The following is a 14,456-nucleotide window of genomic DNA, read 5'->3' as shown; positions in this document are numbered from 1 at the left end:
TGAATGGTTATTATATGCATGAGATTTTTCTAAACATCTTGCATGAGTTAAATAATTTAATTCCCACATTAACCTTATAAATTATCACTCAATTTCAGTTGACTCTACAGAATCACAGACTAATACCTAATTGTTTTGGACAGATGCTTTGAAAATATAGCAACTTCATTTTGCCTCATACTATGAATGCTCACAAATAACAATCTTGGAAGTTAACTCACTGTGGTTGTTATGTGCGTACTCAAGCAGTTATATCCTTAAATTCCTTTAAGTCTGTAATTTATTATCTGTTTTCTTTATCTATATATATAATATGCAAATGTTATATAGAAATAATAAATAATAACAAATATATGTTAATATATAAAGGGATAATAAAAATGAATAATAGAAAATAAATAACAAATAAAAATAAAATATATAAATATATAGCTATCAATATATCTTTTTTATTTTTAAATTTAAATTTAAATTAGAAGAAAGGTTGCTTCACATGTCAATTCCAGGTCCCTCTCCATTTCCCTCCCCTCCTCCCATGCCCTCCCACCAACCCTGCTTTATTTTTGAAAGGAATAGATGAACCTTTAGGTTCGAAGCACCTTCCAACTATAAGGGATGCGTGGATAAAATGCCATGTTATCCTTTCCCCACAGTTTTGAGTATAACAGTCTTATTCAACATGGCCTCAGGTGAACTACCCCCATAAGATTATAATGATCACCATATGAGGCAAAATGAAATTTTCAACCTGACTGTAACACATTGTATTTCTACAATAGTATTGGTTCTTCCTCCCTCTCAGAGACAACTTTTAGAATAATTTGTTCCCAATGACACTGAAGAATATGTTGGAATGTAGTCATTGTACCTAAACTGAACTAGTCTGAGGATTAAGAAATAGGTTATATAAATTGTTTCTCATTCCTTATTCCATATCTTAAATAAAGTTTCCTTAGAAGCTGTATTCCCATTAATAGCTATTCTATTACAGCATGATTTGATGCATTTCTCAGAAATACTTTGGGTACTTTGGGATCAAGTGAGCCTACTCAAAGTGGAGATCAATGAGCCATTAGATGCTAAAGGTTAGAGCAGACTATCTCAGAAGAACAGATTATTAAATTATTTCATCCTAAGAGTTTACTGAAAGGGGGCAATGAAAGTAACAATATTCAATCAGAACCACATTTGTATCTAGAATTCTATTTCCAGGCATACCTTTCTCTTCCATAGAAGCTTTATCCAATACATATATCAGTTCATAGAATCCTCCCAGAGACCCAGAGCTACTGTAGTGAGTTCCATAGGTTTCCAAAAATCCAAAATACTCTCCCTTTGCATAGAAGGTTGGGAGAGCTTTTATATCATCCACGAAAGTTGTTGTCAGCACAACATCCCGATTTCTCATCACAAATCTTCCCAGGTGAACCATTCCCTTCACATGCATAAATGTTTTGTTCTTTGTTGAGAAGAAGTTGAAGAAGAGAAACATGATATTTATCACTGTTATTCAAACAAATCAAAAATTCTAAAATACTCGGGGAATGATATTTTAGCAGTGACTACAACAGCAGACCACATCAGAATGAGTAAACATAAACTGTTGTTGTTGATAATGTTTGGCAACTGAAACTCTCAGACATGCTCAGTCCGATATTTAAACGACCTGCCTGGTAGTTTCTTGTCAAGTTAAACACTCATCTGCCCTCATAAACAACAATGCCACTACTAAGTGCTTACCAGAGGATCTGTTTCAGAATTTCAAGGCAGCATTCATCAGAATAGCTTCAAACAGGAAAAAACTCAAACATCCATCAACAAAGACGTTGCTAAGCATATAGTGTTGTATCCATACAAAGTGGTTTTAAGTCATCAGTCAACAGAAACAAACTACTGACGAATTCAACAAGTAGTCTCAAATACATGGGGATTAAAAGAAGTTCTACCCAAAGGAATGCTGTATGATCACCCCTCACAGGAACAGACAAAGTTAAGTTGCTGTAGGTGAAATCTGGTCAGTGGCTGCTTCTCAGTTGGTAGGTTGACTGTGAAGAACATAATGTAGTTTTCTTGGGGTGGTGGAATGTTCTACATCTTGTTTGAAGATGTATGTTCTATGTTTGAAGGCATGTGCTCTCTCTATTTTGGTGTGACTTCTAAGCCTTCTTGGGTAAAAACAAGAGTTTTATTGACAAGAATCTTACAGGAAGTCATGAATACATCACAAACCATAATGAGTTCTCCATCTTTTGAACTACATGCTAAATCTCAGCAGTCTCAAAGATGAACAAAATGAATGAGGATTCCTTTTTAGTTACTGTCAAAACTAGAAGTACGTCTTGGGATTTGAACTAAAATAGATGTGATATTCTTTGGCACAACTAATTCAAAGGTAGGTCTTAGATCACTCCCAACCAAATTGGTTTTCTTTCTTTCATCTTAAAACAATAAAAGTGATTCTTCTGGCCTATGAGCCTCACCAACTGCTACCCATTTCCTAGCCCTCATTAATACTGAATGAAAAGCTTTTTTTTTGTATATATTTCCAACTCTTCTACTCCTATTTTCTCTATAATCTATATAGTTTTTCTTAGAGGGGAAGGAATATGTTGAAAATGACTCAGAGCTTTGAACATTCTATGCAGACACCTTACCACTGAGATATACCCACATTTACTTAAGTCTAATTCAGTCATTCTGCTGCCCTCACAAAGACAAAACCATTCTGGTCAAGGTTTCCAATGACCTTCATAATCCTAAGGCCAGTGATCACTGTCCTCATTTTTGACCCATTAGCACATTTGACACAGTTAATTGTTCGTCCATCTTCAGTAGTGTTTTGAGTCTGGTTTTGGAGAGTGGAGCTTATCAATCTGAAGAACAGATCACCCCTGAGGGCTTATAGTTATGACTTAGCAGGTCTGGGTAGAATCTGAAGGGCTACCTTCCCATTGATATAGGCACTACTGATCCAGAGGCCACACCAAGCAACAAGATTCAAGGACATTGCACCATTTGCTTTCTGGTTTTCTCTGTGGTTTCTCCTTTTGCAGTTTTCTTCATATTGAAGTTTCCCAAATTTAGCACTTATAAAATATACTGTAACCATGTTGTTCACCCCAAAAAGTCCTATAATTTTTAAAGCATCATCTGTATGTCAAAACTTTTTAAAAATTTTATCTTGAACCTAGATCTCTTTCCCTAGACTCCTAGCACTGACTTCTTACCTGGAACCTTCAACTGAACATTTAATGGACTCTCACACTTCATCTGACTAGAACTTAACATGGTCTTCCTTTCAGCCTACTTTGCTTAAAAGGATCTCCATCAGCAACTCCACCCTTCAAACGGTTTAGGCTCCAAACACTGGGATCAGATTTGATGGGAACCATCCTTGTCCCATCTGGATTCCTGCATTGGCTTTTAAACACCACCCTTATGCTTGTTCTTCACACACCCAATCTTTTCCCAACACAGTACCCAGAGGAGGAGTCATTTTCTCTTTCTTCTTTCTTTCTTTCTTTCTTTCTTTCTTTCTTTCTTTCTTTCTTTCTTTCTTTCTTCCGTTCTCTCTCTCTTTCTTTCTTTCTTTCCTTCCTTCCTTCTTTTTTCTTTCTTTCTTTCCTTCTGTTATGACAATTAATTTTATTCATCATCTACCATGCCAGAATTGTTCCAAACACTTCAATCCAATATTTAACATAAAGATAATATAAAGATAATAACATTACAGATGGAAAAACTAGTAAGTACCAGGGCCAGTGAGGCTATGTAACAGAGGGGCCATTTTCAATTTAATAGTGAACGTCAAGAATTGAACCCAAACGCTTGTACAGAGAGAAAAATTCACCCTTTGCAGTGAGCTTAGAGGCTCTGTGGGACCAAATTAAAGTGCCCTCTCAAATCTTTTCTCTTTAAGGTCTGATATGACAGAACTATGCCATCAGCCTCTTCCTACCTTTGAACCACAACTTTAACTGTCCTTCTTCCAGATACACTGTCCCTAATCCAACTGTTTGGTGAGACTTCCCTTTAGTCTTTGCTCTCTCATCTTCTCAACAAAAACTAATTGCATAATTAATCACAATATAAATACTGAGAGCTAATTGTTGTCTTTATGAGTGCAAATGAACTATTCTAAGCAGGCGATCATGATATCAGGAAGGGAAGAGGAAACATTTGATCAGCATCACACCAATGATGAAAAGAATTCTTATATTTATTCTAGAGGTGGTGAAGTGAACTTTTAGAATCTGGATTAAATATATAAACAAATATATGTTTTTAAAAGTCTCAGTCTAAAAATGTGATTCCCAAGTAGGCAGACCAAGTTTGTGTGCAACACGTATATGTGCACAGCACCACTGTTTGGAGACTGGTTCTGTAGGAAGCCCAGAGGCATCCTTCTGGGAGACCATGCGATAAATAAGCAAAATCCTGCAGCTTAATTCTCCATTGTTCTAACTATCATGGTGATTGTTAAGTGCAGTGCTCTGACACTTAGCTGTCAGGCAAACAGCATGCTTTGAATCCCTAGAACACATCACTCTCTCAAGCACCCAGTGTGGGGCTCACTGAGGACAGCCCAGCATCGAGAGTTCCCTGCCCTCAGCAGTTTGCTGCCTCTCCTAGAAATCTCTGTAAAGATTTTCTGTGTTTTACTTTTGTTTCCTTTTACCTTAAGAAGAGCTTGGTCACTGTGAAATAAGTCCTATTATAGTCTTTATATGAATTATCCCAGTTCTTACCGCCTTTGAAATATATGTTGATAATCGTTGAAAACTTTCATTCTTTGAATACAAAAAGCGAAGACGAACTGAAGATTCTTTAGGGTTTTTAGAGTCATTTCCTGGGAAAACTCCTTCAACTCCTTCAATTTTCTTCTTCCCTTCAGTGATTGAAAATTTTAGAGCCAAATTTGCCTTAAAAGTCAAGGTCTTGTCTTGGAAGATCCTTTTGAATATTTCAATATGCTCTTCATAATTCTCGGTTCTGAAAGTTTTATCAGCCTTGGTCTAAAAGTATATATAAAAAAAAGAGCTGTTAAAAACAAATGCAAATCAGGCAATTAGAGGGAGGGATCTCTCTTAGGTGAAGGTGATGAGTCAGATTTCTGTGGTTCTAATATAGAGCCCGTGACTTAGTCTCATTTCTGTGGCTATGATAAAATACCCTGACAAAGGCAACTTTAAGGGAGAAAAAATTTATTCTGCTCAGGATTCCATTACAGCAGGGGAAGTCAAGGGAGGTCCTATTGGAAGCAGCTGGTCACATTACAGCTGTAGTTAAGACCAGTGAGAGAATGAAGACTTCTGAGAGATGTACACTTCTGCTGTTTTCTTTCTCTCCTGTAATTTAGGTCTTGCCATTTAGGACCTAAACCCTGGAAATGTTGTTCCCCACTTTTAGACTGTGTCTTTCCACATTAATTACCACAGTTAAGACAACTCCCCCAGACATGTCTGTAGGTGATTTTCCTATATTGTTTCACACGAACACTTACAACTTACCCTCACAACCCTTCCCCTTTTAATTCAGCACAGGAACACATCACCTTTAATTATAATCTCCTACCCCCATCTTCAAAATTCATGTTTATACCATAACGTAAAATATAGCTCAACTTTAATAATCCCCAGCCTTCAAAAGTCCAGGTAACTTAAAAATTCAACATCTCCTAACTCTAAATGCCTATGAAATTAAAAAAAAAAAGATCAAGCCGTATTCTAACATATAACAGCACAGAATAGATGAACTGGGACATAAAACAATCACATTTAATTCTCTCCTGAACATCTTCTAGAAACCTCAGCAAGGAGAAGTAGCAAATTCCATACCTCCATATCCAACACCTGGGGCTTGTAATATAATCTGGGATTGAAACTGTGGCCCTACTCCTCCAGTCCTGCTAGCTGTAGCTCGTACAGCTTCTCTCCTGGGCTTAGGCCATATCCATTTCCTAGTGGGTGCCCTATCATACCAACACTTATCCTGGTGTCTCTATTGCAACCAAAGCTTCACCTTTATAACTTTATCCACCAGCCTGTGAGGGCCTCTCTGCAGGTACTCCAACCTTGCCATACAGTGCCTGACCTCACTTGCTCTCCATGACTCCCCTCAATCTTGTATGTTTCATGCTTCACAACTAGCACCCTGTGAAAGGTGTCTTTGACAGTGCCGAGTTTGGGGCTAGCCTCTTACAATCTAGCCTGGCTCCTCTTGGACCACAGATGAGTTCACTGCTGAGTGCTGATCCTCTGGAAACACTTTGGTTACCTCAGTGCAGCACAGGGGCTTCTCCACAAAGGCAACACCAACCCCAGTACCATAGCACCTTGATGGTTCCTTGGTCAAACAAATCAATCCATTCTTTTTATATTCAATTTTACTCAAAGTCTCAAGTCAGAGGTAGAATGAAATCATGTTTTTGGTTAAAATACACGACAAATGGTCTGTATCTCAGTCCCCAGCAGAGTCTTTGTTCCTTGAAATATCACATCAGGCCTCTACTGCCAACATTGTTTTTAATGTTACTGTCTTCCAGGTTCTCACTAGGATGGCCCATTAACCTCTACTACCAGCTTTTCTAACCCCAAATTCTAAACTCGTCCACATACTCCAGCCATAAAATAGCTCAGGTAGCATTAGTAATGCATATGTTTATCACAGCAATGACCTGCCTCCTCAGAACTAATTTTACTTTTATTAGAATAATAGTAAATATAGAAAATACATTATAAAACATATATATGTAAAATATATAAATTGATATTATTATATTATAAATAATATGATTATAGATATAATAGTATTTATAATTAATATTGATATAATCAAAGACATTATAAGTAATTTTATATTATAAATAAATACATATTAATAATTCTGAAATAGACTAAAACCTAGTTTTATTTCTACTGCTGTGATACAATACTTAGGCAAAAGCAACTTTAAGGTTATAGTCCATCGTTGTGTGGAGGCTAAGACAGTCATTTGAAGCAACTAGTCATATCCACACTTAAGAGCAGAGAGAGAATGAGTATGAATGCATGTAAACTTACTGCTCAGTTTATCTTCAATACTCTTAGATAGTTCAGGATGCAAACACAGGAAGTGGTGCCACTAACCTTTAGGGTGGGGCTTCCTATATCAATTAACATAATGATGACAATGTCCTGCAGACAGATCCAATGATTAACTTGATCCAGACAATGCCTAATTGAGACTCTTTCACTGATGATTCTAGATTGTGTGAAGTTAATTAAAACTAGCCATCACATCCCATGATCTTTAGGATATTACTAAATAAACTGTGCCTGGTCTGATTTCCAGACTGCACAGAAAGAGACACTTATAGCAGGCCTGAAGATTGTTATGGGATTCAATGCAGTAATTCATATCAAACAAGATACAGCAGTATTCCAACAATTCATATATAAATTGTTAAAGACATTGCAGAACATGATTTGTACAAAATGAAAGAATAAAGCAAATAATGATTGAGGGTTTGTGGGCCTATAAGTCACCTTAAGGCTTTTAATACAAATTTGTACACTCTTCTGGGTTAGCTAGAAATTTTAAAGGAACATAAAACATGACTTTTTCTGGACAGTAGTAGGATATACAATTTTAAAGAATAATTTTGAAGCCAGGAAGCTAAAGTCTTTTTATTGAAAAATAAACTCCTAAGCAGAGAGGCAAGCAAAAGCACACTGCAGTAATTTGAAGGATAGCCATCTAATAAAAATAGAGGGTTTCAATAAAATAAGTGGGCCAGCAATCAAAATTCAGATAAGCAATTAATGGCCTTCTATTCCTGTCAAGGAGGGTAATTATAATTTTGATGGCTGTCGTGAGACACCAATTACATAGCAGAGCGAAATGTTGAAGTTTAGTATAGATCTCACTGAGCTATAAGTCAGATTACTTTCAGTTTGATTACAAAACTAGACTTATAACATTCCAATATTGCAAGTGATCAGCTCTTGTGCACTTTGAAGTGGGTCTGTAAAGGAAGTTCTGGAAACGCATTCAGGATTTGAACTTGATGATAAGGAAGATACTTCCATTTACCTGCTGGGTATCACTGTTAGGTATGTCGACTATGGGATAACTTCAGATAATGAGAGTCACAGTTACCTAGTTCACAGTAAGGTTTGAGTGAGAAACAGCATCTGTAGGCCCAAGAACTATGTGAAAACGGAATTTACAGGAAGGAGAGGCATCGACAATCCAGGGAGAATGTGAAAGAAGAGTTCCCTGAAGCAAGCTGGAAGTTTGGCAACACTGAGAAGTGAAGAGTGACCCCAACAAAGACAGGTTCAAAGAAACCTGAGCTGGATTTGGGGAGACGTGAAAGGTAACTGGCAACTAGATGGTAGAGAACTTCACCCAGTGGTCCTGGTATGAAAGGGATGGTGATAACCTGAGCACAGGTTGTCCTCGTTGTTTATCTCCTAAGTCTTATACGTTCACAGAGACCCAGGCTGAAACACAACCACAAAACCTGACCTGGGCTTACAAAGAAAAGCGTTGATGCCAACAACAAAGAGAGGGCCCAGGAAAAGCAGGTTGAAAGGGACCCGTGCTGTAAATATCGTCCTATTTCATCTTCCTCATTTCCACACGCCTCAGGTATTCTTGCACTACTTCAGAGTTACAAATGTGGTCACTACAGATCATCATCAATGTATTATGTAACCTCTAATGAAGTTCCTAGCCTTGCCTAAGTCTCTCACTAATTATGCTCTAGAAATAAGTAATAGCAAGTATCTGCTGAGTGCTTGCTCTGCGCCAGTAACCCTTGGAGAGATTTACAAATTTTTATCTCTTCAAAGTCATGAGGTATGCAATGTTGTTTCTGCTTTCTCCATGAGGAAACTGAGTCACGTGATATGTACTTTACAAAAGATCTCAAAGTTTCAGAGCCTAGGTAGGGTTGCTACCCATGAAGGATGGGCTTTGTACCACAGATTTGAGATAAGAAGCATCAAGTGAGCGGAGATGAATAAGAATAATATGTCATAATAGGCCAGCATAACTTTTTCAAATAACAAAACACAATAATTTATTGCCAATGAGTAACCCAAATAAGGTTTAAGAACTAACTCATATGGGTTGCCAAGATGGATCAGTGGGTAAAGATACTTGCTGCTAAGGCTGATAACTTAAGTTCCATCCCTGGATCCCACATGATGGAAACAGACAACTGACCCCTGAAAGTTATCCTCTGAATTTCGTATGAACGTCACAGTATGTGCATATACAACCACTCACAATAAATAAATATAATGTAATCAAAATTCATTCATCAGGCACAAATCTGTGAGTATCCCCTCTATACATGCAGTTGACAATGGACAATAAGAAAGTATACTTAACTCGGGTTTTGTACTGATACACAAAATGTGATACATGATTTACTGAGCATTTGAAACTGAAGAAAAACTTAGTAAGTTAAAATAGAGATTTCCACTCATAAGAATTCATGTTTATTTATGTATGATATGACAAGCTTGGTTACTTATTTTCCAAGACCATAATAGGTTTGTCCAAGGTCACTACTAGTAGTCATAGCACCAAGAAGACACAGGAACTTCAAAGGCTCAACTCAAACACCTCTTTTCACTGATTGGTACCAAATAAGTACTCAAGTCTACATTCCTGCTTACTTTTTTTATAAGCTCAGTGAAAAAACTCACTTGGAGGCACTAATCCCACCCAAACTAATAAAAAGTGATTTATAGATTTCATTTATTCTACATTGTGTGAACATAGATTAGTTTTGCAACAGAAAGGTTAATGTGTTTGATTATAGGATGCTGTTCCAAATGTCCCAGGGGTGTAAGTAATGTATAGGGCAGAAACTAAGTTTTTCTCCCAAAGGATAAAGCATACTGAAATGTTGAGCCTTATGTCTTTCTAGGGTTGGGGCAAGTGGAACCAGTGAGTTTACTCTCCTAATGTAGGTTGATGTTTAATCCTGGGTGGCCACGCGGCCCTTACCATTCTATATCTTACAGGTTTCACCTTTATGCAGAAGCTACAGAGCTGGTCGCAGAGGTTATATTAATTATTGCTTAATCACTGTGATCAAAGTATCTGACCCAAACATATGAGGGGAAAGTCTTGTTTTGCCTCTTCAGGTCTGAGACTGCAGTGAGTACATCATGGATGCAGTGGGTACTAACGGTGAGAAGTGCATGGTGATGGGGAGGGACACTCTGACTACAACAGTACAGGCATTAGCTGGCAGCCTGTTCATGGTGATGGGGAGGGACACTCTGACTACAACAGTACAGGCATTAGCTGGCAGCCTGTTCATGGTGATGGGGAGGGACACTGACTACAACAGTACAGGCATTAGCTGGCAGCCTGTTCATGCTGAGAAGGCAGAAGCAGAGACATTTAGACAGGAACTAGGGTGGGGATAGATCCTCAAAGGTCTCACCTAGTGACCCATTTCCTCCAGTCAGGCTCTATGCCACAAAGGCTACACAATTTCTCCAAACAGGAGCATCATCTGGGCATTGAGTATGCAAACACACAAGCCACACCGTGTGGAGGACATCTCACCTGTTTCACACCCAGAACCTAGCAGTAGTAAAGACTTCACAAAGTGAAGATTTGAGCATTGAAAACAAAATAAGACAGCATGCCAATCAAATTTCACCCGTCAGTAATGCCTAAAGTTACTGTTTTCTATATTCCACTTAGAAAAGAGCTTAAATAGTTTTACTGTTAGAGATAGCGAGTTGTGCTTTTAATCACAATACCTTAGAGGCAGATGCAACTAGATCCCTGTGAGTTTGAAGCCAGCCTGGTCTACATAGTGCACTATAGTATAAATAAGTCTATATTTATATTGAGTGTGCATGTATGTAAGCGATGTGTGCATTGGTGCATTCGTGGAAGTCAGATAACAACTTATGAGAATATGTTTCCTTCTTCCACAGTGTGGGCCCCACGAATCAAACTCAGATATCCAGCCGTGGTGGCAAGAACCATCTCACTAGCTCAGAAAAGCGCTCTCTGGATAGACTGTTGGCTTTCACTCACAAAATTTTGTGCTTAAATGAGGAAAAGATGACACTCTGGAGAAAGACTATAACCTTCAAATTTACCTCAGATTTGTGGGAAACTGGTGCCTTTATTGTAGACCTACAGGCGCAAGAAATATGACAATGTGAACAAAGTGTCAACCTGGTCCAGACATAAATCTTTAATATCTACAGGCAAACAGGATATCTTCATGACGAAATGGGTAGGGATTTATTTATGACGATGTTGCTTTTCAGGCAATACCAGTTACACTTTTTTAAAAGTCTGAATGTTTTTTAGTCTGGTGGGAGTGATATCAGCAAAAAGAACTTTCTAGAAATGGAATGGAGAGGACACAATGGGACTTCTTCACTGAAAGGACTAGTTCAAGGAACGGCTGATGTGGAAGTAGTTTGATCATTTTGATCACACATAAAATCTGCTCTAATCTTGTTTTCAGTCATTTCAGAACCCTGGGTGATTCTTATAGAACATAGATGTGTGAAGTCGGGATGGATGACAGACTGCTGTGTTTGTGAAGAGGCCTAAGATACATCTCTTCTTTAAGTGAGCCCCATGCCCGCTTTACAATTCTAACTGTATTGAAGTTTTCACTGAATCTTCTATTAAATGCATCAAGGCACCTTTTCCCAACCAAAACAAAAGAGTATGTTTTCTTTTATGGTGACTTACTTCATAGGCCAGAAAAGCTAGGTTCCATGGTTTGCGGTAGTATGTCAAAGTGCTTCCATCACGTACCCGGTCACAGAGTCCGTTGTAGAACTCATTGTCAAAAGGTGTACTCAGGGGATCCATCCCTAAGATGTTGATCCTGAGAAGAAACAGAATGGGTCATGTGGGTAAATGCCATTGCTAATTCAAGGCAGCCTCCTGTAGCAGGAAGAGTGAGACAGCTTCGGTTCATGTCACTGTTGTCCAACACGTGTGGGGTTTAATCAGGAACAGAAGTCAGGGCCCATTCACTTCCGTACAGTGCCTTGGCAGAAAGTGTGCCTTAGGAGGGTTTTGTAAACTCTCTGGCACCTCTACAATGGTTAGAGCACAGAAAGGAAAGGCAGTAAGTAGGACACATGGGACCCTCTGGCTCCTAGAGTCTTAGCTCTAAGGCTGCACTTCTTACCTCACGCCCCTGAGTGAACCAAACACCAAATGCTGTAACGCCAACTATTGAAACTATTTGAGAACAGAGCATCCCAGGAGGGCAGTATAATATATGCATGTAATCTTTCATCTATGAATCAACATTGGGGCTCTTTCTCTTTCTCCTAATTCTCTTTAAACTTAAACCTTCCTCCAACTGTCTTCTGCCTGTCAAGAATCTTACCCCTCCCCCAGGATTATATTTTTCCTTTTGGACTTTCCAAGATGAACATTAAAAAAAATCAGCATCTGGACAAGGTATTCTATGCACTACTCCCTCAGCTAAAATGTTTTTATTTGGCAAGCTTTAATTCACAAATAGAAATATCCATTAGCTGTTTTTAACTTTAAACAAAAAATTTTAACAAAAATGAAGTTTGATTTCTAGACTTAAAGAGAGTATAGGCACAAGAAACTGTTGGCTCTTTGTCAAGCTCACATGTTCCAGTTTGAGGAGCGCAGTCACTGCTGTGGAGGCAGTATGTACAATAGATGGCTCTGAGCCCGGAATGCCAAAATGGAAATTTGTTCCACACACCTACAACTGCCCCAACAAAAACTTCATCCATTGTTCTAGATCACATACCTAACTCCAATTAACAGGATTATAAATCTGTATATTGCTTTCAAGAGTAATTTGTCAGAGTGTGGAAGACTCACCATGAGCCTACTGCGGATACGAAACAACAACAACAAAAACCAAAATAAAACCAAGAATATTACCAATGGGTGGGTAAAAACAACTTCAAAATTATGGCATGTTTTACCTCTGTATGAAGCTACCAAGAAAGCAACATTGTGGCTCTGTAATGGAAAGATAGTTGAGGAAATTATTTGCAAAGGTTGAACTACAGATAAAATTAACTTACTGCCTAACCTGCCCAAAAGACCTTTCCCAGCAAATGTCAAGGCTCTGGAGTTCCAACACAGGGCTGAAAATTGGAGTGATAAGTTCACATAAGTCACAGGAATAAATGCCCAGACATTGTAGCTGCTTTATTTGCTTTAACATTTTATCACTTGTTTGTGTTCTGTGGTTTCACTGATCCCTGCATCTATAGCCCTCCCCATGGCATCGTGTGAGGCTTTATGCTCAACTAGGTTAGTTGCCTTGGCCAGTGGCATGTTGTGGAGAGAAGCCTCTGAACATGAAGAGGCCTCGTGTGTCTCTCCTCGCTTTCCTTTAATAGTGCTATCACCTTGAGAAGGGCTTCTACTGGTAGCAGCTTCTCCTCTTTAGCTCTGCTGCTCCTGCAGCCCAGCGTTTCACCAAACCACAGTGGAAAGCAAAGTCAACCCAGCCATTGCAGCTCAAAAACAGAGATGCCTGTCAAGCCCAGTCTTGTGAGTAATTGCTTCTTGTCTTCATTTCACTGCGGGTTGGAGGCAATTCATCCACCTTGAAGTCATGCAGTGGTGGAAAGAACAGATGATGTCTTTGTTTTTTGAATACGTGTAATGGGACAGTGACCCTTGTCTTGCTAAGCACCTTCATTAAACAGACTCCTTCAGCGAACAATGAACCTCGCCTTCCTTTCTAATGAGTAAACCTTTGGGTAACTAATTACTACATCTATGTGAATACACTAAGCAGGGGGTGATAGGAATACAGTTAATACACAATTGGCTCCCATGAAAATTCCTTGGAAGTTGTGAGGGGTGGGGTCAGAATATAATTATCTATTCAAAATAGTTTGGGAAGAATATACTGTGTTGAATAAGTAGTATAAATAAAGGCTGTATAAGGCCCGTGTTATACAAGGAAGAGATCATCACTGGGAGATCATGAAAGGAGTTTTAAGAATAGGTTTGGTTTGGGCGTTGATGGGTGTGCAACCTAGGATAGTGCTGGAAGCACGTGAGGAAGGTGTGGGCAAGATCCTGCAAATGCGGTACATTTCAGGGTAGTGTTCTTACGTGTACTTTCTAAAGGAATTTAGTTAGCTGTGCCTTCATAAACATTTTAGTGAGGCACCTGATATTTTTATCTTAAGCTTAGATGGTTGCAAATGATATAATTAATTGCCATCTGGCTATGAATACTTAATAAATATATAATTGTTGTTCTATATGGAAAAAGTAAATCTAATATATATCAATGGCATAGTGACAGTGCATATGGTTTTCCCACAGAATTTTAACTTAACATAAAATGCAGCATAATTTATATTGAATAACACTGTGGGTCACCTTTTTCATGCTTTGGTGTATCAAAATATATTGAGTATTTTAAGTATTAAGTGTTCCTTGACCAT

The 14,456-nt window shown here is 38.4% G+C and overlaps 1 protein-coding gene across 1 annotated transcript in view; it reads right to left on the bottom strand.

Moving 5' to 3' along the window:
- C9 (complement C9) overlaps positions 1–14,456 on the bottom strand; it is a 46,346-nt gene that overhangs the window by 9,812 nt on the left and 22,078 nt on the right. Inside the window, exons 5-7 of the mRNA XM_005078028.4 lie at positions 11,734–11,872; positions 4,749–5,015; positions 1,219–1,459 (exon numbers count right to left, since the gene is read on the bottom strand). Coding sequence (XP_005078085.1) covers positions 1,219–1,459; positions 4,749–5,015; positions 11,734–11,872 — 647 coding nt within the window. The remainder of the gene's footprint in view (positions 1–1,218; positions 1,460–4,748; positions 5,016–11,733; positions 11,873–14,456) is intronic.

Source organism: Mesocricetus auratus, unplaced genomic scaffold (assembly GCF_017639785.1).
Source record: "Mesocricetus auratus isolate SY011 unplaced genomic scaffold, BCM_Maur_2.0 Super-Scaffold_100015, whole genome shotgun sequence".
In the NCBI taxonomy this organism is placed as follows: Eukaryota; Metazoa; Chordata; class Mammalia; order Rodentia; family Cricetidae; genus Mesocricetus; species Mesocricetus auratus.
Note: the sequence above shows the minus strand (reverse complement) of the source record. Positions and strands in the feature narration are given on the sequence as shown.